Below are 21,557 nucleotides of genomic sequence, written 5' to 3'. Positions count from 1 at the left end.
AGGAAAAGAAACAGAGAGTGGATGGTGATGATTTAGTATTGTGTATCCTTTTTTTTTTTTGTAGTATTTGAAGTTTGTATTTTGTGTTCACAAATACTGATTTTTAATGAAATGGATACCATGTAAGACATGTAATCGTACATACCAGATTTTACAGTTGGAAGGGGGCAGGCGTTTGCAAACTAAGAGCGAAGAATTTTCCCCGTGAGCCATCGTATAAATAGATGTTTATTATAATACTGATATTCGTTATCTCTTCATTTGCATTTCTTACACAGTTTACAATGAGTTTTCTATCCGCTGCGTAGTGATCAGCATAACCTCAGGGAGTAGGTGTGACAGGTACTAGAGGCAGGTGCTCCACAAGTCAAAGCAAACAAAGGGAAGTCTGCAGTCTAACAGATGTCAGAGCCTGAGCCGTTGCCTTCCGGTAAAAGGTCTGGAGTCGTGTCATGGCCACACAGAAGCCTGGCGTTTTACATGTTAGCAGTTTACAGACGGCAGCAGTGAAAGCCTCCGGCAATATTTCTTAACTAAGAAACTTGCAAAAGGAAGTGAGCACCAAGGAAAAAGGAACTCTCCTGAAACCCTGGGGAAATAAGCCTGACGTGAGAATAGAGTCCGCTATTGTCATAATGTAGTCAAGAGCTTTGATTTAGCCCAGATCTGGCATAACTGCTCACGTGGGAAAATAGCAAAATGGCAAAGCACCCATAAGGCTTAGGGGCTGAGGTTTCCTTAGGACAATCCCCATTCACACCTCATGTCTCGGTGTGGTTTATTCTCACCAACTCTTACTCTCAAGCATGCCCTGGACCCCACAGCAGGTCACTGTGCCCTCACACACCCTCACAATTCTTGATTAAACTGTGACCCTAGTTGGAGCTGTGGGACTAATTTGAAGACAGCTAGTAGCACAGGGGAGCACGTAGAACCTGGAATACAACCCCACCTCCCGAAAGCGTCCATCTGTGTCCCTCATTTACTGAAGATTTGGAAGCAGCTGCTGGAAGCAAGATGCTGTTCAAAAGACTACAAGGGGCAAAGGGCACTTCGCTCTTTTCTGTCCTTCGAAGAACTGTAAGGGGGCACTTTGCTGGTTTCTGTCCTTCACAGAACTGTAACGTGCCTGTCAGATGCCATGCTCAGAGCTCCTTCCTCACTCACTCTTGAGAACTTTCCTAATTTGTAACTATGCTCTCATGACAGAGATTACCCCAACCCTTGGAAAGGGCCAGTAGTGGCTACAGTGTTTGGCTCATGTTACAAATATGTTTTCCCCTGGGACAAGTGAATGAAACAGTGGCTGAGTTGAGCGGCACAGGACAGCATCTCCCTAGCAGAGACAAGGGCTCTCCGCTCCGAGCAGTGCGGTGAAGGCTGCTGTAGGCGTCTGCTCGCCCTGCTCACTACAGCCCCCGCCATTCAAACTGCAGAGTGATTGTTGAGCTTCTGTTTAATCGTTTTATGTTTAGAGTTATACTTTGTTAATAAATATTTCTGGACATGAACATTCTAACACAAGTGCACCGAAGGTTGTGCAGCAGATTCTCTCCGAGAGAGATGGGTCTTGGCTCCCACTCTGAGCCTGGCTTGATTCCCTGCGAGCTCTTCTGTTCTGTTCTCTCCTGTTACTGGGTTAGGAATCTTCTCTCCTTCTTCACTCACCAAACGTCCATGCAAAGGCCCCCGTGGGGTGCTCTCTGCTCTAATCATCACTGGTGGAGTGGTTACTGTCACTGCCTTCACTGTCGCTGTCGCTATCACTGTCATCATTGCTATTACCGGACTTGCTGTCACTGTCACTGCTGTCACTGTCACTGCTGACACTGCTGCTGTCACTGTCACTGCTCTCACTGCTCTCACTGCTCTCACTGCTCTCACTGCTGCTGTCACTGTCACTGCTGTCACTGCTATCACTGCTGTCACTGTCACTGCTGTCACTGCTACTATCACTGTCACTGCTGTCACTACTATCACTGCTGTCACTGCTGCTGTCACTGTCACTGCTGTCACTGCTACTATCACTGTCACTGCTGTCACTACCATCACTGCTGTCACTGCTGCTGTCACTGCTGCTATCACTGCTATCACTGCTATCACTGCTGTCACTGCTGCTGTCACTGCTGCTGTCACTGTCACTACTATCACTGCTGTCGCTGCTGTCGCTGCTATCACTGCTATCACTGCTATTACTGCTGCTATCACTGCTATCACTGCTATCACTGCTGCTGTCACTGCTGCTATCACTGCTATCACTGCTGATGTCACTGTCACTACTGTCACTGCTATCACTGCTGTCACTGCTATCACTGCTGCTGTCACTGCTGTCACTGCTGTCACTGCTGCTGTCACTGCTGTCACTGCTATCACTGCTGTCACTGCTATCACTGCTGCTGTCACTGCTGTCACTGCTGCTGTCACTGCTATCACTGCTGCTGTCACTGCTGTCACTGCTGTTACTACTGTCACTGCTATCACTGCTGCTGTCACTGCTGTCACTGCTGTCACTGCTGTTACTACTGTCACTGCTATCACTGCTGCTGTCACTGCTGTCACTGCTGTCACTGCTGTTACTACTGTCACTGCTATCACTGCTGCTGTCGCTGCTATCACTGCTGCTGTCGCTGCTATCACTGCTGCTGTCACTGCTGTCACTGCTGCTGTCACTGCTGTCACTGCTGCTGTCACTGCTGTCACTGCTGCTGTCACTGCTATCACTGCTGTCATTGCTGCTGTCACTGCTGTCGCTGCTGCTGTCACTGCTGTCACTGCTGCTGTCACTGCTGCTGTCGCTGCTACTGTCACTGCTGCTGTCACTGCTGTCACTGCTATCATTGCTGCTGTCGCTGCTGTCACTGCTGCTGTCGCTGCTGTCACTGCTGTCACTGCTGTCTGGGTTGCTCTCACTGTCACTGCTGTTGTCATGGTCACTGCTTTCCGACTGGTCCTTGTCATCACTCTCACTATTACCATCACCATTGCTGTCACTGTCGTCAGCATCACTGCTGTCACCCTCTCCCCCATTGGAGTCACTGTCATCACCATTATCAGTTGACTCGTCAGAGCTGTAAGAAGCATCCCCATGGCTGTCGCTCTCATTTTCACTCTCCGAGTCAGCATCATCACTTCCGTTAGATTCATCACTGCTGTTGGGGTCATCTCCTTGCATCGATGCATCATCAAAATCATAACTGTCGCCCAAGTCACTATTGCTGCCGCTGCTGATCTTGCTGTGCCCTGCTTTACGGACGGCTTCTGGTTTCTCAGCAGCTCCTTGGGACTTGTCAGACTCCCCTTGCTTTGGGCTGTTTCTCTTGTCCACTTCCATCCCGTGGGATCCGTGGCTGTCTTTATTCTCACTGGGCTTCCCAGACTCTTTGGTAATATTGCTTTTGTTGCCTGTTTTGGGACCTTCCACTTCTATTCCCTGGAGAACAATACAGAGAAGGATGGATAATTAGTGAATATTTTCTGCAAAACTCCATGGTCCAAGGAAAATGAACTTAGGAATAGGACTCTGGCTGCCAGTGCCAGCAGAGATCCACACAAGCCTGCTTATCTAACAGGAAGTGCTCCAACTCGGGGTTTAAGTCCTCATAAACCATCCAGGGCTCTACCCCTTAGGAACTTGGATTGGACAGAAGCCTGAGGCAAGTATCAGAGGGAGGCTCATTAGTTTGTGTAATGTGTGTGACACTAACAAAATGTTTTACACAAACATCACTGAATAACTATTCAGCTCAACATTCTGGCTAATTTTTCAGAAATTTCTGAATTTTTAAAAATTCTCCTATATCAAAGTCTATAAGTACTTCAGCTTTCTCATTATAATACTCAATGTAGCTAAACTAGTACTCAGATACTTAGCACAACGTGTTTATGTTTTGCTTGTGGTTTTCTTTTGTGTTTCTCTGGATTTGTTGCTGTTGTTTTGTAAAGTCATCTGAGTGTGGAGGTCAGTGTGTAAACCACTGTTGAAAGGAACCAGTTTAGAACTAACCTGATCTTCGCTCTTCCCAGGGGGACATGCTTCTGATGGGCTGGTGATTCCACTTCCTGTACCTCTGTTGTCTTTGTGAGTGAGCTTCTGGTTTTCTTGCATTGCTGGGCTACCATTGCCTTCTTCAGTACCATCGTTCTCCTCGCTGCTGGAGGTGTTGTTGCCGTCATGTCCATTTGGGGAGTTTTCTTTCTCGTTAGAGTAATCGTCTTCACTACTGACTGAACTCTGACCTCTGCTGCCATGTTCTCCCCCATGTGACTGGCCCTCCTGTCCCTTACTGTCATCATGGCCTCCCTTTCCATCTTCTGCTCCTGTGCCCTCATCATCCCCAGAGCCTGTGACTTCATCCTCTTCTTCCCCATCCCCACTAGGACCCTCATCAGTATTGTGGAAACCATCTTCCCCGATGCCTGGTGTCACCTCAGCCCCCTTGTTCTCACTTCCCTCCCCTTCTCCCTGAGGTGCTGTTTCCTGTGTAGGAACCCCACCCTCATGTATTCCAACTTCATTGTTTGTACTGTTTTCGCTTCCAGCTACTTGGGGTCCATTTTCCTGGACAAAGGCAGCATCTCCACTCTGGCTCACATTGCTAGCACCCACAGTTTTTGTGCCCTGGTCGTCAGCATGTCCATTTATGTCACTCTCCTTCGCTTCCCCGTTTTCAGTGAGGTTCACTTGGCCCCTGAGGCCATTGGCTGTGCTATTCTCTCGGTGTGCATGGATCCCACCGTGAGCATATGTTTCTACATTCTCGTTTTCATCTGCACTGTTCCCCTGCTCGTTTGCTAAAATGGGCTTTGTGAAATTCTTCCCTCCCACATCTACCGGCTCCGAGCCGTTCCCTTCTCTGTTGTAACTGTCCTTGGTATGTAGCTGCTGTCCTACTTCGCTCCCATTTGGGGGGTCGCTGCTGTCTTCAGGGGTGTTACCGATATGTAACTCATTCTGGGAAACAGACACAGTTCAAAATCAATTATGGGTTATCATTTTCAAATAAAGCCAACTAAAAGAAATGGGTGGAAACATTAAAGAAAATCATACAGCATAAAAGCAGCTTGAAAACAGAAAAAGAAGAAAAAAAAAACGTTCAGGTTTATATCTCTTACCTGTGCTGCAGTTCTTGAATGTGCTACAAGAGGTACAGGCACAGACTCTTCGACCAGGCGTCTTTCCAACGGTATTATCTGAGGAACCTGCCGAGATAAAAAACACAGATATTACACAGGTTCTTGCTTTATGAAGAAGAAAAGATGTAAGCCAAAGGTTGGAGCACAATCTGGCCATGCAGAGAAGAAAAGTAGCCTGTTGCTGTGCTTATGTGGAGTTTCAATCTGGGCAAATGAGGATTTTTATAAAGTTGTCATCGATCAGCCCAACCCCCTCAAACAATAGTGAGTGTGGGGTTCTGGAGAGGCAATGTCAAGTAATTGCTACTCCCAAGCCCAGCAAGAGTGAGCTTGAAGCGCTTACAAAAATCCTCAACTACAGAAACAACACATATCCGCTTATATGGAATCATATGGAAATGCCAGGCATAGAGGCTAGCTAATAAAATTACAAATGGTTCTGTATTTGTACCTATTTTTATGCTCCAGATTTTCCACCGTGAACATATAACTAACATACAGGAAACACTGATTTGATCATATGTTGACACATCTGACTTTTTCTCTTGTTCTTTCTTCAATTTTTCCAAAACAGTATATGCTGTGTCGACATTAAAAGGAGATTGGTGTGCAATGAAGCAGGGGTAAACAGCACCTCCATGACTTCTGAGCAGTGAATAATTAGTTTGAATAAACCTTGAAAGAGGTATCATCCTCTGAGAAGACATGTTTCAGCGGGAAGAAAGGGAACATGAATTGGTTGGTTGAAGTTTTCCTTTTATTGAGACTCCAAACGACATCACATAATAGTTTTGATGCAAATCTAAGATTTAGATACCAGTGTTCCAGCTCAGCTTCTCTGTAAAACCTTAAGGAAATATTCAGTATTTCAATATTGGGCTAAAAGATACAACAAAGGAAGAAGGCTTGATGAGGAAGATGCACTTACCGGAATGGCCCATGCAGCTGCCCAAATGCAAATATATATAATTATCTTCATTTTCCTTATGAATAGCAATCAGTGTCTGTTTAGAACAAAGAATGCCACAGAATGGTTCAGAATGTGAAAGATGAGAATCACAGTAATTCGTTATTTCGGTCTTTATACATCTGCCTGTTCTAGGACAGGGAGAGAGTACTAGTGTGAAAAGACTCCCCAGGCCCCAGAATAACTGTGACATGCTTGTGGGGAGGTACGGAGCACGTAGCCATGGCTTTGTCCCTGTGCGGCTATCCATGAGCGTAGCACCTCTCTTCCTCTGGATTAGCTCTGAGCAGTGTTGACTAATTCTACTAAGAGTGGACTGAGAAGATAAAGCACCTTGACTCCCACCCAGCCTCCAGAGCTGGGCTACAGACACTGTCAGGGGAAGAAATCTGCAAGCTGAGCGAGCTTAGGTTGGGAGAACCAGCATAGGGTTTGCTCTCAGGTCCCCGAATTAAAATTCTTCCCTTGCTATCTGTCGTCTGAGCTTGAGCGCTGTAGGTGGCTTTTGTTTCCTCAGGGCTGGAGCCTCAGGCTATCCCATGGGTTGGCAGAAGAACCACCCCTGGAAGCTCGCTGGAGGTAGCTTTAGCTCTTGCACACAGCCAGCAGCCTGTGTGAGCTCGCGGGCAGCGCACCGTGCTGAGTTGCCTAGCTGCCCTATGTCCCTCTGCACTGGTCCCTGAGCCCAGGCGAGCGGCCTGATTATCACTGTCTCCAGATGCAAAGACACCCTGCAAAGCTTGCTGGTCAAGAAGTCCTTCTGCTTCTCCAGGTGCTCTCTAGTCTCCTACTGAATGAGGGAGCTTCTGAGAGCCAAGCCTTTCACCCCTGTTACAATGCAAATTCACAGTCGGATGCATATTTTTCATACACTAGAAGAGAACTTATAAAACATAAACATCTATGTGAATCAAAAATATAGGTTCCTAGTTTCTAAGAGTTAATTTCTGTTGTGGTATTGTTACTATAGAAAGGACCATTTTCTCCCATTTTGTGATCCTTCCACAGGACTTAGTGATTACAATCTTGCATGCCATAAAATGGCCTTGATTAAGTTCAGGGTTAATAGTGAAGTGGAATAAAACATCAGTGCATGTATACTAAGAACTACTGCTTCACCGGTGTGAGCGCACAGCTCCAGGGCCTCTGTAGGAAGGTGCTTTGCCCTCACAGCTGTGAAGAGAGAGCTAAGAAAGGTTGGGGTTCCTTCAGTTATTCTGCAGGCTGAATGAGGCTCAGGTGCCTCGAGACAGAGCCCTGGGGCTGGGGTGAAGGCATCTATGTACCATCTGTTTACCACAGTGTGCTTGGCAAGTCCAGACCCAGTGAGGATGCACAGAGGGCTATCCCCACTGTGACTGGGAGGTTCCTGGTCCTGGAAAGGCACCCGCCATAAAGTCAACGGATATCTACATCTCATTTCTACCCCTCCCATGCCTGCCTTTCCTCTCCAGCACTGCCGTCTGTGATACTTGCACCTGTTGGCAAGGCAGGTCAGCAGTGTCAAAGGCCCAGTGGAAACGGCCAATGCATCCAAACTGAGGAACCACCTTTAAATCATCTCATTTATCGTCACACATTAGATAGCATGCAGTGATTCGCAAGTTAGGTGAATATACCAGCATGAAGACAGGGACACACCGGGCCTAATTATCAGGGCCTTGTTGGAATGCCTGAGGCAGACATTTGACACCTGAGCTGTCTTCACGACATTGGGACAGCAGACACCAGACTGCGCAAGCCCAACTGGCTGGGCATGGGGTCCCCCTCTTGTGGGAGACTGGAGGGCTATTGGTAGCTGATAGGTGCTGGGGTGAAGGAAGGCAGTTTTCTCTCAAAGTGTAGCCCTGCTGCTTGGTCAAACATGATCCAGGGGATGGACGCACATCCCAGAATATTCGCACAGCACAAACTGGTTATGATGTTTTGGTTTTGGTTTGGTTTTAACAGAAAGGGCACAAAGTTGTATGAACAAAGGAAGGTAGATCTGGGAAGAGTTTGGGGAAATTTCTCAAGAAACTAATAAAAATATTTATAAGGATAGTTAAAACATGAGTTATCTATTTTTTTTCTTTACCAGACCATTCAAAGTGATGACAAAAACTAGATTTCCACCTTCATTTTTGACATGTCTTTGTTTTTCTAAGCCCATTATCGTGAAGTTTGAAGCAGAAAAAAAAATAGTTTGATGGAAATCAGACTGGTACAAATTCTACATAGAATTATTTGAGAGTTTACTTTTAGGTCCTTCTTATCAAATGCCAGGAAAATTACTTTCCCAGGCCCGAAGTTGATTTTTAATCAAGATACTAAATTTAAATAGAGATTCATTTATTTGGTCCAGTCAGAAAACATCTGAAGACTAATATCGGCCAGATGCTGAGCCCTGGAAAAGCCCATAACCCTTCCTCCTCGATATAGGGCTTTAATTGTACACACTGGGCAGGCTGAAGCCGTGAAGAACAGTGATCAAGTCAAATCCCCAAACCCAGGTTATCTCTTGGGAAGAGTTGGTGTTTGGATGCTGCCAGCATGCCCGCTCCAAGAGGAAGAGAGCACATCCTTCTTAAATCCCATCACTCCCTACATTCCAACGACGGGGCTGGAAAATGCCCTTGACTCAGTTTAACGCTCTTAAACATACTTCCCTGGATAATAATAACAGTAATAAAGCGATAGAGAATTACACATAAAGCATTCCAGGTGTTTTAAAGATTTTCTAAGGTTATTACAGTTAGAATATTTGTTTCCTCTTAGGCTTTTCTGATGAGCAGTATTGTGTAGACGGGGTGGGGGAGCCAGTTCTATTCAACAATGATGTGGTATCTACCAGATGGCTTCCCAGCCCTTCTCACCTAATCCATTATCTTTTAAGATCTACTCTAGACGCGAAGAGTTCAAAGGTTAGGCCAAGCCACTCTCATCTCTCAACCTGAGAGTTCCCTCAACAGGACGCAACTGGCCCCTACAACAAAGATTCCGTCTTACCTTGACCGCCTTGAAGGGGACTCTGAAAACTCCAGCTCTCTTTATCCCTCTGCCCAGGCTGAGAGTGGCACACTGTCCTGGGCTTTTGTGTGACAATTTTGTACCTGCCGAAATTTAAATTCAGTTTGATAGTTTTCTCAACCAATCACTGTTTAGGATCCTGATGTGGGGTTTATGTGTCACTGCGCCTATGGAGTTCATAATAACGCCCCACTCCCTCGCTCGCTGGGATGTGTTTGCTCACTGAGCCATTTGGTTCCAAAAGGACTAGACTTACTTTCACTTAATTAAATAGCTCCTGGAAGACTGTTTTGCATCTTAAATATAGATAATCAGTGCGATATATCTGAAAAGAGCCACTTAGACTCTGTCACCCTGCATTTCTTGTCTTGCTGAGATTGGCAATCTAAGAAAACTCTAGGTTTCTCTAGTAAATACGACTGGCTATTTACGACCCCTGTCATTCCTGAGGTGCACATTAAAGTTGATGCGCTGTAATTCAAGAGGCTGTTCTCATGCAACAGTCTTGACATTGCCTAAGGGATCTTTAAAGGAGTCTAAAAACAGTAACTTCAGGAAACCTTTCTGGTCTAATCTAAACACTGACATAAAGTTTTTTTTTTTAATCTATTTATTTAATATTCAAACTAAAATTTAAAAATTCCTGTTCCAAAGGTGAACCATACTGTAAGGTATCCATGCATAGGTGGAAATGTGCACACACGCCACAGACTCCGCTTTCAGGCTTCCCTCCGTTGTTTGTGTAAACTATGAAGTGCAAAATAGAAAACCAGGCTGTACTTCTGAAAAGGAAAAGGTACAAAGTATGTGCCTGGGCCTGATCTCACCCTTCCCTGGGGCCCTGAGTGTGTGTGCAACTTCCCTCCGGTGGATGAGCTCCACATTTGGCAATTGCTGTCTTTCTGTGTGCTCGCTTAGGAGTGTGTCCTTGTCTTTATGTACTACTATTGAAGGGTGTAAAACACACACGATCAGAAATACTAAGTCACTCTCCAACAACAGTTATCTCCACAACTTACACAAAGAGAATTAAATACGTGTGTGTGTCCAAGGGAAAGAGGGTGAGTGAACAGGGTCTGAGACATGAGTGAGTTTCCTTGTCGCTGCATTTCCATAAACAAACACTTTGCTATTTACCCAGCACGGTTCTTGGAGCATCTTAACGGCCCAGTAACTGCCTTCTTTTTCCTACCTTGAATCAATGTGGGTTATGACTGCAGAGTTCAGCAGCTGTCTTTCAGGGGCCGACGGAGAGTCAAGCAGGTCTTCAGAGTTTAGACAGAAGTAGTTGATGGCTGCACCAGCACAAAGCACTTCCTCCAAGGACACGAAGAAACATTTGTGAAGAGGGTGCTTGGGGCACGCCTGTAATCCCAGCACTCAGGGAGGCGTAGGCAGGAGGATCTCTGTGAAGTTGAGGCCCACCTGGTCTACAAAGCCAGAGTCCAGGGCAGCCAAGGCTACACAGAGAAATCCTGTCTTGGAAAAGAGAGAGAGAGAGAGAGAGAGAGAGAGAGAGAGAGAGAGAGTGCAAGACCTTCACTAAGACAAACATTTTAGGCTCAAAATTAAATCTCCTTAAATTATTTTTGTTTGTTTGTTTTTTGAGACAGGGTCTCTTTACATAGCCCTTCCTGTCCTGGAATTCACAACGTAGATCAAGCTGGCCTGGAGCTCATAGAGTTCTGCCTGCTTCTACCTTCCCAGTGCTGGGATTAATTAATTTCCATAAATTTAAATGAATTTAAACTGTATAAAGTCTGTTTGTTGAGCAGAATCCAACTCAATTAGAAATCAACAGAAAAAAAAAAGAAAGCATTTGGAAACTAAATAGCATATTACTAGGTAACCAATGGGAAAAGAAGACTTTAAAAGAAAACTTCAAAATATATTGAATTGAATGAAAAAAAAAAGTATAACAGCAAATTTTGTGTGATGCCACTAAAACAGTAAATACTTAAGCAGGACATTTAGAGTACGGAATGACTAAATTTATGGCTTAAAAGGAAAAATTGATGCAAATCAATTACCTGTTGTGATGGTTTGGATGAAGACGGCCCCTCACAACCTCATGGAGAGTGACACTATTATGAGGTGTGGCCTTGTTGGAGAAGAAATGTTGTTGGAGGAAGTGTGTCATGGGGGTGGGCTTTGAGGTTTCAAATGCTCAAGCCAAGCCCAGTGTCTCTCTTTTCCCGATGCCTTTGGATCTAGATGTAGAACTCTCAGCTACCTCTCCAGCACCATGTCTGCCTGCATGCCACCAGGCTTACCTCCATGATGATAATGGACTTAACTTCTGAACTGTAAGCCAGGCCCAGTTGAACGTCTTCCTTTATAAGAGTCGCCGTGGTCATGGTATCTCTTCACAGCCAAAGAACTTTGACTAAGACACCAATGTTCACCTAAAGAAAGGACAAAATGAAAATAAATAAATAAATAAATAAATAAATAAATAGATAGATAAATAATAAAAGAGAAAGAAAGAAAGACAGAAAGAAAGAAAGAAAGAAAGAAAGAAAGAAAGAAAGAAAGAAAGAAAGAAAGAAAGAGAACGCCTAGAACTGAAATTAATTCAACAGGAAACCACGAGGCCAGATAATGACTTTTTAAAAGCTGAAGGAAATAAAGGCAGCTTCATGCAGACTCAGGAAAAGAGAATTCGAAACAGCAACAACAGGAGCAGAGAAACGGCACCATGACAGAGCCTATGGCAGAGAGCTGTGAGCAACCTCCTGCTAATGAATGCTCACTTAAGAAAAATGGGAGTCGTGACTGTCAGTGTCTGTGAAAGGGCTTAAATTCAAAATCCCAAACCTTCCCACAAAGAAAACGTCATGATGTAACCACAATGCACCTCTGAAAACCTTAAACAGACCTCTATTAACTGTTGCTGGAGACAGAAAGGGAGAAAACACAATCATTCTGTTACTGCAACATCGTAATATCCTGACTCTGCCAGAAAACACTCCTCATGGATATCATCCTGAGCATCAAACTCTAAACAAACTTTTAGTAAATCAACTTCCAATGCGTAGTCAAAAGACAATTCACAATGGGCAAGTGAATTTATTCTGAACAGGAAATACAAGGACATCTGCTGCCATCTTTTCTATTCAATATTATTCTCTGGCTTCTGAGGCAAGAAGGAAAAAAAGATAAAGGATTCTTCTTGGAAAGACAGCAGGAGAGCAGCCTCTGCCCAGACATCCGTCAGCTCTGTGGAAGACCAGTGGACTCTACAAGGGCCCCGCATAGAAACGATAATAACAAGTTGCAGGATGCAATTTCCATGAGAAAGCAGAACTTTATTGCTACATACTAGCAAAGAGTTCACAAATACATTTTAAATACTGTTTTGTTTCGTTTTGGCTTTCAACACAGGGTTGTTCTGTGTAGCTCTCTGGCTGTTCTGGAACACCATGTTGTAGACCAGGCTGGCCTCAGACTCAGAGATCCACCTGCCTCTGCCTCCCAAGTGCTGGGAGTAAAGGCATGGGCGTGTGCTGTGATAACCTGGCTTTAAATTCGGTTTTAATTCCAACAAACAAAATATATGGAGATAAAACTGAGAACATAAATACTAAAAAACTACAAATGCCGCTGAGGGAAATTAAAGACTGCCTAAACGTGCTGAGAGACATGATACCGTGAGCTCAAGGCCCCCAAATTTATCTCTAAATTCCATACAGTGACAATTAAAATCTAGGAAGAAATACAAAATTGACTACAAAGATTTTCTTTCTGTAACTTTTCTGTAAATTCCTGTAATTTTGAAGGAATTATGAAAGCCAAAGAAGTTTTTCAGAAGACAAGGGAGTGGAGGGGTCGTGGTTCATTCAGATAGATGAGACTTGCTCAATTAATTCTTTACTTAAAGCTCAGTGACATCTGCCGACTTTCATTTGCCACACAATATGATGTAATCATGGAGAGGACGCAGTACCATATTTACAGGAGCCATTCCTACTCAGAGGAAGTGGGGTCCTCCACGGGACACCCAGACATTTTAGAAAATTCTATGCCCTGCTCCTTAGATACATAGTGACAGAGAACAGATCAGCAGTTGTCTGGTGTCAAGTAGAGTGGGTGAGGAAAAGAAGTGTGAGGACCACGGGGATTTCTTCACTGTCTTCATCTTGCTGATGTGCGTGCGTGTGTGTGTGTGTGTGTGTGTGTGTGTGTGTTGGTATGTGTTAGCTGACACACTTTGTTCTGTTCATTTGTACTTCAGGAAAGCTTCTGGAGGAAAATAAATTAATTTGTTTATTCAAGACCCCTCCCATTTCAAATCCTGAAGACTGGAAAGTCAGAACTGTGGTTTTGTAAAGGATTGCTAAAGAAGAAATAGAAATCCACCTGTGAAGCAGGCTCACCTCCCCAGCATCAGCAGTCCTCCGCCATCAACTCTGAATGAAAACGAAGCCTGCCTACCCCACCCAGCCAGCAAGAATGATCAGCGGCAGACAGCCCAGCAATGGAAATTCAGCACCAACTCCCCGATGGCTCTCTAACCTGCCATTCACCTGAAGATTTGGGGCTTTTTATACTCAAGAATGAAGGTTGGCGGCTCCTTAAACAAGCCCATGTACACATACACACACACACACACACACACACACACACACATTGTTATTAAGGCTTTGTTTTCTGGAGAACACAGATGAAGAAAGATAGTCCACAAACCAGTCTTTGCTTGTACCAAATTTTCTTAGGATCCCTGCCAAGTGACATATTTACGTAAAAGACCACCAAATTGTGATGTGCCATTTGGTTTGATTGTGTAAGGAAATTACTAGCCTTTGGTAAAGACCCAAGTTGCTGGCTCCTATTCCTGTTCTCCTGGTGAATGCAACACCTCTCAGACTCCCTTGCCTCTGCTCTTTTTCCCTTCTCACACTAGACAGGTCAGAGAGAGCTCTTGTGAACACACTACATCAGAAATTTGGACGGAGAATTGTATCAGTGTCAGAATTTTTTGAATAATGGTGAATTAACCAGCCACGCTGGGTCTGTGGCTTAAAAAGTGCTGCATGCTCACAGTTTTTCCTCAATACCTGACAAAGTCAAACATGAGTTCTTTTATTCAAATGCTGAGGGCGGGTGTCTGTTCTCAGAGCGGGCCTTACACACCATGCAGTGAGTCATGCCGTCTATGAAGCCTCTGCCCTCGGTCTCTATATAGCGACCTGTCCGTGCAATCAAACCATCTGTTGTTACACGTGGGATTAAAATGGTTACACACCCACGGCAGAGCTCAGCGGTCTTCAAACGGGACTTACTATAACGCAGAAGCAGGAAACAGAGGTAGACGAGAAAATCCGGCGGGAAGTCTGGTAAATCTGCATGTCCCTAGCTGGAGTTCTGCAGGAGGTTCTGCAGCTGAGTGAGCACACCATTGACCAGAGCCTCGGGGTCAACTAGCCGTGTGGGGGTCAGGGCACTCAGACTGCAGTGGTGACGAGCAGAGTTAGCACTGGACATGGCTGGACTGACGGACACTCCTCAGACAGACCATGGCATCACTGGAAACTGAGGCAAGCAAAGGCCCTGGAGCAGTGGCAAGGCTTCTGCCTTTGGGCACTTGAGGTGTGCAACAGGTGTTCAAATAAGAGAGAGTGGAGCGTAGCACCCTTCCTCTCTGTGTTGTGCAAGGAGGGGTGCTTCATGCTTAAAGCATGTTTGCAGTCTTAGGGTGTCACACCTTCACAGCCCGTGTGTTCAGGAAGTTTAGGCCTGGTTGTCCTGATATAATTTAAATGTGCTCATATGATCCCGATTGACTCTGATAAATTCCTAGACCAGGACGCATTTACTTTTAGGAATGAGGAAATTGACCAGTGTGTTCCTCATGGATAATGCTGACGGATGTGTTCTTCACATGTCTACTGAAGTTCACAGCATCCGGCTTCTGTGTTACGCTCAATGGAGTCAAACTCTGCCTGTGACATGAGGCCTTTCTGGGAAGGATGTGGTGTGGAAACCCAGCTTTGCTCTCATGGAGTAACTCGGAGCAGAGCTGTGACAAAAAGGTCAGAATCACCGCTGAGGTGCTCCAGGTCACAGTCACTACTGAGCTGTCCAGGTCGGAGTCACTGATGAGGTGCTCCAGTCTTTGCCACAAATGGCCAAAGGCTCTAACAAATGTAGAGGGAGATATCTTTTCTAGTGCCAAGTGTATTGTTAAGAGACAGCGTGGCCTAGGGAAGGAGCACTTTCCAGCTTGAGGTGGTGACTGTCACAGGGAGGCCTGCCTTTTGGAGCTTTTTCATCTTCCTGTTACTGACACTCAAGGTCATCATAGTGCATAAAGGATTTTTTGTTTGTTTGTTTTGTTTTTTTATTAATTAATTTTTTCATTAGTTACAATTTATTCACTTTGTATCCCAGCTGTAGCCCCCTCCCTTGTCCCTTCTCAATCCCACCCTCCCTTCCTCCCTCTTCTACTGCCATGCCCCCTCCCCCCACCCCATCCCCATCCACTGATAAGGGCGGTCCTCCTCCCCTTCCATCTGACCCTAGCCTATCAGGTCTCATCAGGACTGGCTGCATTGTCTTCCTCTGTGGCCTGGTAAGGCTACCCCCCACCTCAGGGGGAGGTGATCAAAGAGCCAGCCACTGAGTTCATGTCAGAGACAGTCCCTGTGCCCCTAACTAGGAAACCCACTGCGCTGCCATGGGCTACATCTGTGCAGGGGTTCTAGGTTATCTCCACGCATAGTCCTTGGTTGGAGTATCGGTCTCTGCAGGACCCCCTGGGCCCAAGTTTTAAAGTCACTGATGAAGCAGTAAGAAACAGTCATGAGGACAGAGCAGTCCTTGCCAGGAACTGTGCCATTGTGAGTGTCAACAAACCAAACTCAGGGGCCCTAGAGTCTTTGCACAGCCCCGGGTCAGTGTTGATGGTAATACTGATGGTTGATGATAATAACGTATATTCAATAGACAGTTGGCTGTGACGCTGTTGACCGCAAGCTGCACAGCAAGTGTCACACAATGGTGACTGTCAGGAACCTTCCGAGTGAATTCTGCAGAAGAGGTACCTGCAAAGGAAGCCAAATCACCAGGGACACGGAGCTAAAGGCGGAGTTACACGATTCAGCGTTTGTAGTTCACATCACACAAACAATTGTTTTAACGTAAACGTGTCTCAGGAAATAGCTTCCCTGTATTCCGGTGTTGGCAAGCGCGTGCACTCAGAAGCTGTCCCTGTCTAACTGGGCGCTCGGCTGTGTTTGCTGTACATGGCGGCTGAGCCCCGTGGGCAGAGCAAGGCTGCTTTCAGTAGCCGGAGTGGTTATTCCTTGCAGAAATGACAGTGACAGGGTCAGGGGTCCTGCCCTCCGTGTGAGCCCTGCCTGAGCTCATCTGTGCAGCTTCCTGGGTTGTAGAGAAACTCTCCTGAGCCTGTTGACACGCTTTGTAAACCATCATTGCCATTTCCTCACCACACACACACACACACTCTCACACAATCTCTATAGTCACAGAGCTAGACCCCAGGGTCCTATATATGCACTCCACCAGGGAGATGCGCCCGGAGCCCGCCCTTCCATACACTAATTTCTATTATTTCACACTTACCGTAGTTTACAGGATTTTTTTTTCTTTCATTAAGTGTCACTGTGAATATTTGCTAGAAGCCACAAATCTCTCTGCTTTTAAGCGAGGCAACGTCTCTGTCTCCAGCATGTTTGATAGGAAAGACAGTGAAAGAAAATAATCTCATATTCTTGCTGCCTTCAGCTGGCAGCAGCAAGGCATGTGATCCAAACACAGACAGGAAATTGCATCTGAGGCGACAATCAGAAAACTTGTTTTTTATTCTTTTTCCAAAACTAGGATGAGAGATTTTATTATCAGCCCCACCCATAAGAAGAAAAGCGCTAAATGCACCATGAACCTCAAAGAAAACGATTTATAAACCTAGAATAAATATAGGCACATTACAGCAGAATCTTCCCAACTTCCTTTAAAAAAAAAAAAATCACAGGCCCAGGGTAGGCTGGGGAAGTATCTCAGTTCTTCCAGAACTTTCCCAGCATGCACCAAAACCATAAGCCACAATAAAAAAAAAAAAAAAAAAAAAAGAGTTTTATGCCACAATACAATACCACAAGTAAATGGACCCATTGCATACGCACTTATATACAATTCACATTACCACAGGATCTGTGTGTTCTATACTTAGTGCATTTCTGGTGAAAGCTCAGAGTGCAGGCTGATTGACTGTTGACCAAGAATTTTAGGCACACACTGAGTTGTTGCCCTTTGCTGACCAGGAGTCAAAGGGGAAAACCTCGACCAACCGTGGTTCAGATCTCCTGCATGAGGCCTTGTCTCACCTAATCCAGCTGCTTGTCCACAGGGCTCACTGCAGTACTGAAGAGGACCCCAGCTCCGTGCTTGCGGCCTGCTGTCCCTTCGCTGCGTCCATTTAGTGCCACTTTTGAGAGTGTGGCGAGATGACTGTCGAAAAGGGCCACGCAAGGACCCCTGACTCAAACCTGAGGGTCGTGCTGTGTCTACGGAAACATAGGTGCAGTAGGTACAGTCCGCTCAGGCATGAGCGAGTTACGGAGATATCGGTGTGTGTTCCGTGTTAATGGCTCTTCCGGCCATGATGGTTTCTCCTCCTCACACTGGTCTTGTGACCCGTGAGTAGGTCATGTGGGCAGCTGGGCCACACTGAGATAATCTACTCCACAATACATAGAACAGAAATCAGGCTTTCTCATAGCAGCCAAAAAGTCAGAGAAGATGCTTCTGGGAAGGATAAAGGACAGCTAAACGGTTACCTTCTTAAGAAAAGTTAAGTGAGCACATACCAAGGGTGTCTTTCTGCATCTGGATTACCTCACTCAGGGTGGGTTTTTCTTCTAGTTCCATCAATTTGCCTGAAATTTTTATGATTTCTTTGTTTTTAGTAGCTGAGTGTATTCCATTGTGTAAATATACTGCAATTTCTTTATCCATCCTTCAGTTGAGGGTGTCTGGGTTGCTTCCAGAGCCTGGCTATTACAAACAAAGCTGCTATGAGCATAGTTGAGTGAGTGTCTTTGTGGTATGGTAGAGCATCCTTTGGGTGTGTGCTTAGGAATGGTATAGCTGGGTCTTGAGGTAGGTCTATTCCCAGTTTACTGAGAAGCCTCCAGATTGATTTCCACGGTGGTTGTACAAGTTTGCACTCCCACCAGTCATGGAGGAGGGTTTACTTTCTCTCCAGCATGTGCTGTCACTGGGTTTTTTATCTTAGCCATTCTGATGGGTGTAAGATAAAGTCTCAGAGTCATTTTGATTTGCATTTCCCTGATGACTAAGGACGCTTAGCATTTCTTTAAGTGCTTCTTGGCCATTCTAGAGTCCTATACTGAGAATTCTCTGTTTAGCTCTGTACCCCATTTTTAATTGGATTATTTGGTTTGTTGGTGTTTAATTTCTTGAGTTCTTTAAGTGGATATTAGCCATATAGTACAGGATAGCCATACTACAATCCACAGACCCAAAGAAGCTAAGTAACAAGGAGGACCCAAGGGAGGATGCTTGAATCCCACTCAGAAGGGGAAATAGAATAGACATCAGAAGTGGATGAAGAGAGGGAACTGGGTGGGAGAGGGTGTGGGAAGGGAAATGAAGGTGAGGATCAGATGTGGGGATATCCAGGTGGGAGAGAAAAGGGAAACCAAGGGGGCCATTTCTGGGACAAGCTGGAGACCTACGACAAGGTAGGCCCCTGAGAGGATATGAGGTGACTCTAGCTCAGACTCCTCACTGAGGGGGACATGGAGACTTAAGGGGCCACCTCTTAGCCAGGTGAAACTTCCAGTGGAGGGAGGACAACAACTCACCAACAAAACCTTTGACCCAAAATTTATCCTGTCTACAAGATGTGCAGGAATAAAGATAGAGCAGAGATTGTGGGAAGGTCCAACCAATGCCTGGCCCACCTGAGATCTGGCCCGTGGGAGAGAGCCAACCCCTGACACTATTAATGATAGTCTGCTGTGCTTGCAGACAGGAGTCTAGTATAAGTGTCCTCTGCGAAGATCCACCCTACAGCAAATCTAACATGCTGAGACCCACAGCCAAACATTAGGCAGAGCTCAGGGAGCCTTGCAGAAGAATGGAGGGGGAAGGATAGAAGGTCCCAGAAGGACAGGAACTCTATAAGAAGACCAACAGAGTCAACTAACCTATGCCCATGGAGGCTTACAGAGACTGATGCACCAACCAAATGGCATGCATGAACTGGACGTAGGCCCCTGACACTTTTGTAACTGATGGGCAGCCTAGTCTTCATGAGGGTCCCCTAACAAGTGGAACAGGTGCTGTCTCTGACATGGGCTCTGTTGCCTGCTTCTTAAGCACTTTCCCCAAGCAGGGCTGCCTTGTGTGGACTCAGAGGAAGAGTATGTGCTTAGTCCTGATGCGACTTGATGTGCAAGTGTGGGTTTGAATGGGGGGGTTGAGGACCCCCATTTCCCCTTCCCCTCCTCTCATTGTCCCCTTTTCTGAGGACAATGAGAGGAGGGGAAGGGGAAAGAGGGTGGAAGGGGGAACGAGGAGAAGAGGGAGGGGGCTGTGATCAAAATGTAAAATGAATAAATAGATTTAATGAGAAAAAAGAAAGAAGAATATATTTAAAAAAAGAAATTTTAAGAATGGCAACTATAAATTCTTATATTTTCATTACCAATTGTCTTGTAATTTCATTGTTTTCTCACTTACTGTGCATACATGAATCATTTGATTCATCTCCATCGTTTTCTCTTTCTGATAATTGAGAGTTCAGAACCTAGAAATTAAAAGAGATAATTTATGATTAAGTTTGAAGCAATAAAGCCAGAAACCTTTTATAGATTTTTTTTAAAAAGAAAGGTAGTTATTTCTTGCATGTTAAGTAAGACAGACTATTAACAACTTTTCCAGACATTTGATGAGGAAGTTCTCGTTGGCCTGTTTGTCCAGACTCCCATCCTGTTAGGTCACTGACCTGAGGTGGGCTATGTAACAATCCATCCCTCCCGCTATAGTAAATGAATGCTTCCAATAATAACACAATGTTGCTTTTATGGACAGGAGGGACTTTGTAGCTCTTTGTAGTCACTACCACAGTCCCCAAAGGCTCCAAGCCTACATGGTCACCAGCACACATGTGCAAAGAAGATGTATCCCGACTGCATCAGTGTGGCCAAGGATTTCTTACACGGCTTTCTAACACTGAGCCTTCACCTGAGGTTATTATACCATCATCACTCTTTATCAGGACAGTTTCCATCATGTTCCTCAAGCTGGGGGCATCACAGGACACTCTTGCTTCAGCTTCCTGAGTACAGACATCACACCCCTTATAATGCCTTCTGTTAGTGTTCTTATGATATGACTCACTTGAATTCAAACCACTAGATCTAAATGTGTTAAAAATATAAGTTCAGGGAAAGGTATGGTGTCACACACATGGAATATCATCACTCAGGAGGCTGAAGGAGAAAGGTCAAGGGTTCAAGACCAGCCTGTTGACATAGGTGATAAATTTATCCTGGTGCCAGGAAATTTCATTTTAAAATGCTTCTTAGGTGGTTTGTGCATGTGCTATTCTAATGACAACTACCCAACAAGAAATAAAATACTTTTCACTTGGAACCTGAGATCTCCCATGAATACTGAATGAGCTCAGATCTGAGACCCAAACTCAATCATCTTTTGAAAGGAAAAAAAAAAAGCAAAGACAAAATTTTACAGTTTAAAGTTGTAACCTGGGCTACAACAGAGGATGGCAGAACCAAGACACCAAATCGTAAAACAGAAGGGAGCGGGACAGCCTTGACTTGGACAGTGAAACTCCTGTGTGTGTGTCTGTCTGCCCTTCTGTCTCTTTCTCTGTCTGTGAATTTTCTCTCTACCACTTCTTTTCTCCTCCTGTTCTCTAATTCTCACACTCTTATAAGAACCTACTAAAGAAAAGTGGCCTGCCGGCCAGCCGAGGTAAAATAACATCAATAGCGTTGTCAGGGCTGCTATGAGGATGTAACATAACGCACGAGCACTGTCAACCTAAGAGGCTCAACAACTGTAAAAACCTGCCATCACTGCTAATAGAGCCAGGGAAGTTCTGAGCTTGAGAAGTATCAGCACTGTGGGCCGGGAGCTCCGAGCACTTATATACCACTACCCAGAGAAGATCACGATGCTTGACACAGATGGTCCCTAGGGGAGCTTCCTGACATCCACCAGGAAATGAGTTAGGAACGGCAGGCCACCCAAGCTCAGTGCGTCTAGTGGCGCTCTGCCAGGGTAAATGATACAGAGCCCAACTCCACCACTTCCCCCTACGCAACACACCCACTCAGAGAAGGTTTTCAGCCAAATGCAAATCACTGGATCACTCATCTACCTTTGCCTCTTATAGACATGGCCTTGGAGTCTCCTCAGACAGCAAACCACCCAA

The 21,557-nt window shown here is 45.3% G+C and overlaps 1 protein-coding gene across 1 annotated transcript; it reads right to left on the bottom strand.

Moving 5' to 3' along the window:
• Positions 1 to 253: 253 nt before the first annotated feature.
• Positions 254 to 6,112, bottom strand: Dspp (dentin sialophosphoprotein). The gene is made up of 4 exons (XM_060378760.1): positions 6,062 to 6,112; positions 5,113 to 5,199; positions 4,004 to 4,951; positions 254 to 3,430 (listed from the first exon to the last, which is right to left on the bottom strand). Exons 1-4 carry the CDS (start codon positions 6,110 to 6,112, stop codon positions 1,709 to 1,711), a joined length of 2,808 nt encoding a protein of 935 aa, XP_060234743.1. The 3' UTR covers positions 254 to 1,708.
• Positions 6,113 to 21,557: the final 15,445 nt, after the last annotated feature.

Source organism: Meriones unguiculatus, chromosome 3 (assembly GCF_030254825.1).
Source record: "Meriones unguiculatus strain TT.TT164.6M chromosome 3, Bangor_MerUng_6.1, whole genome shotgun sequence".
NCBI classification, from domain to species: Eukaryota; Metazoa; Chordata; class Mammalia; order Rodentia; family Muridae; genus Meriones; species Meriones unguiculatus.
Note: the sequence above shows the minus strand (reverse complement) of the source record. Positions and strands in the feature narration are given on the sequence as shown.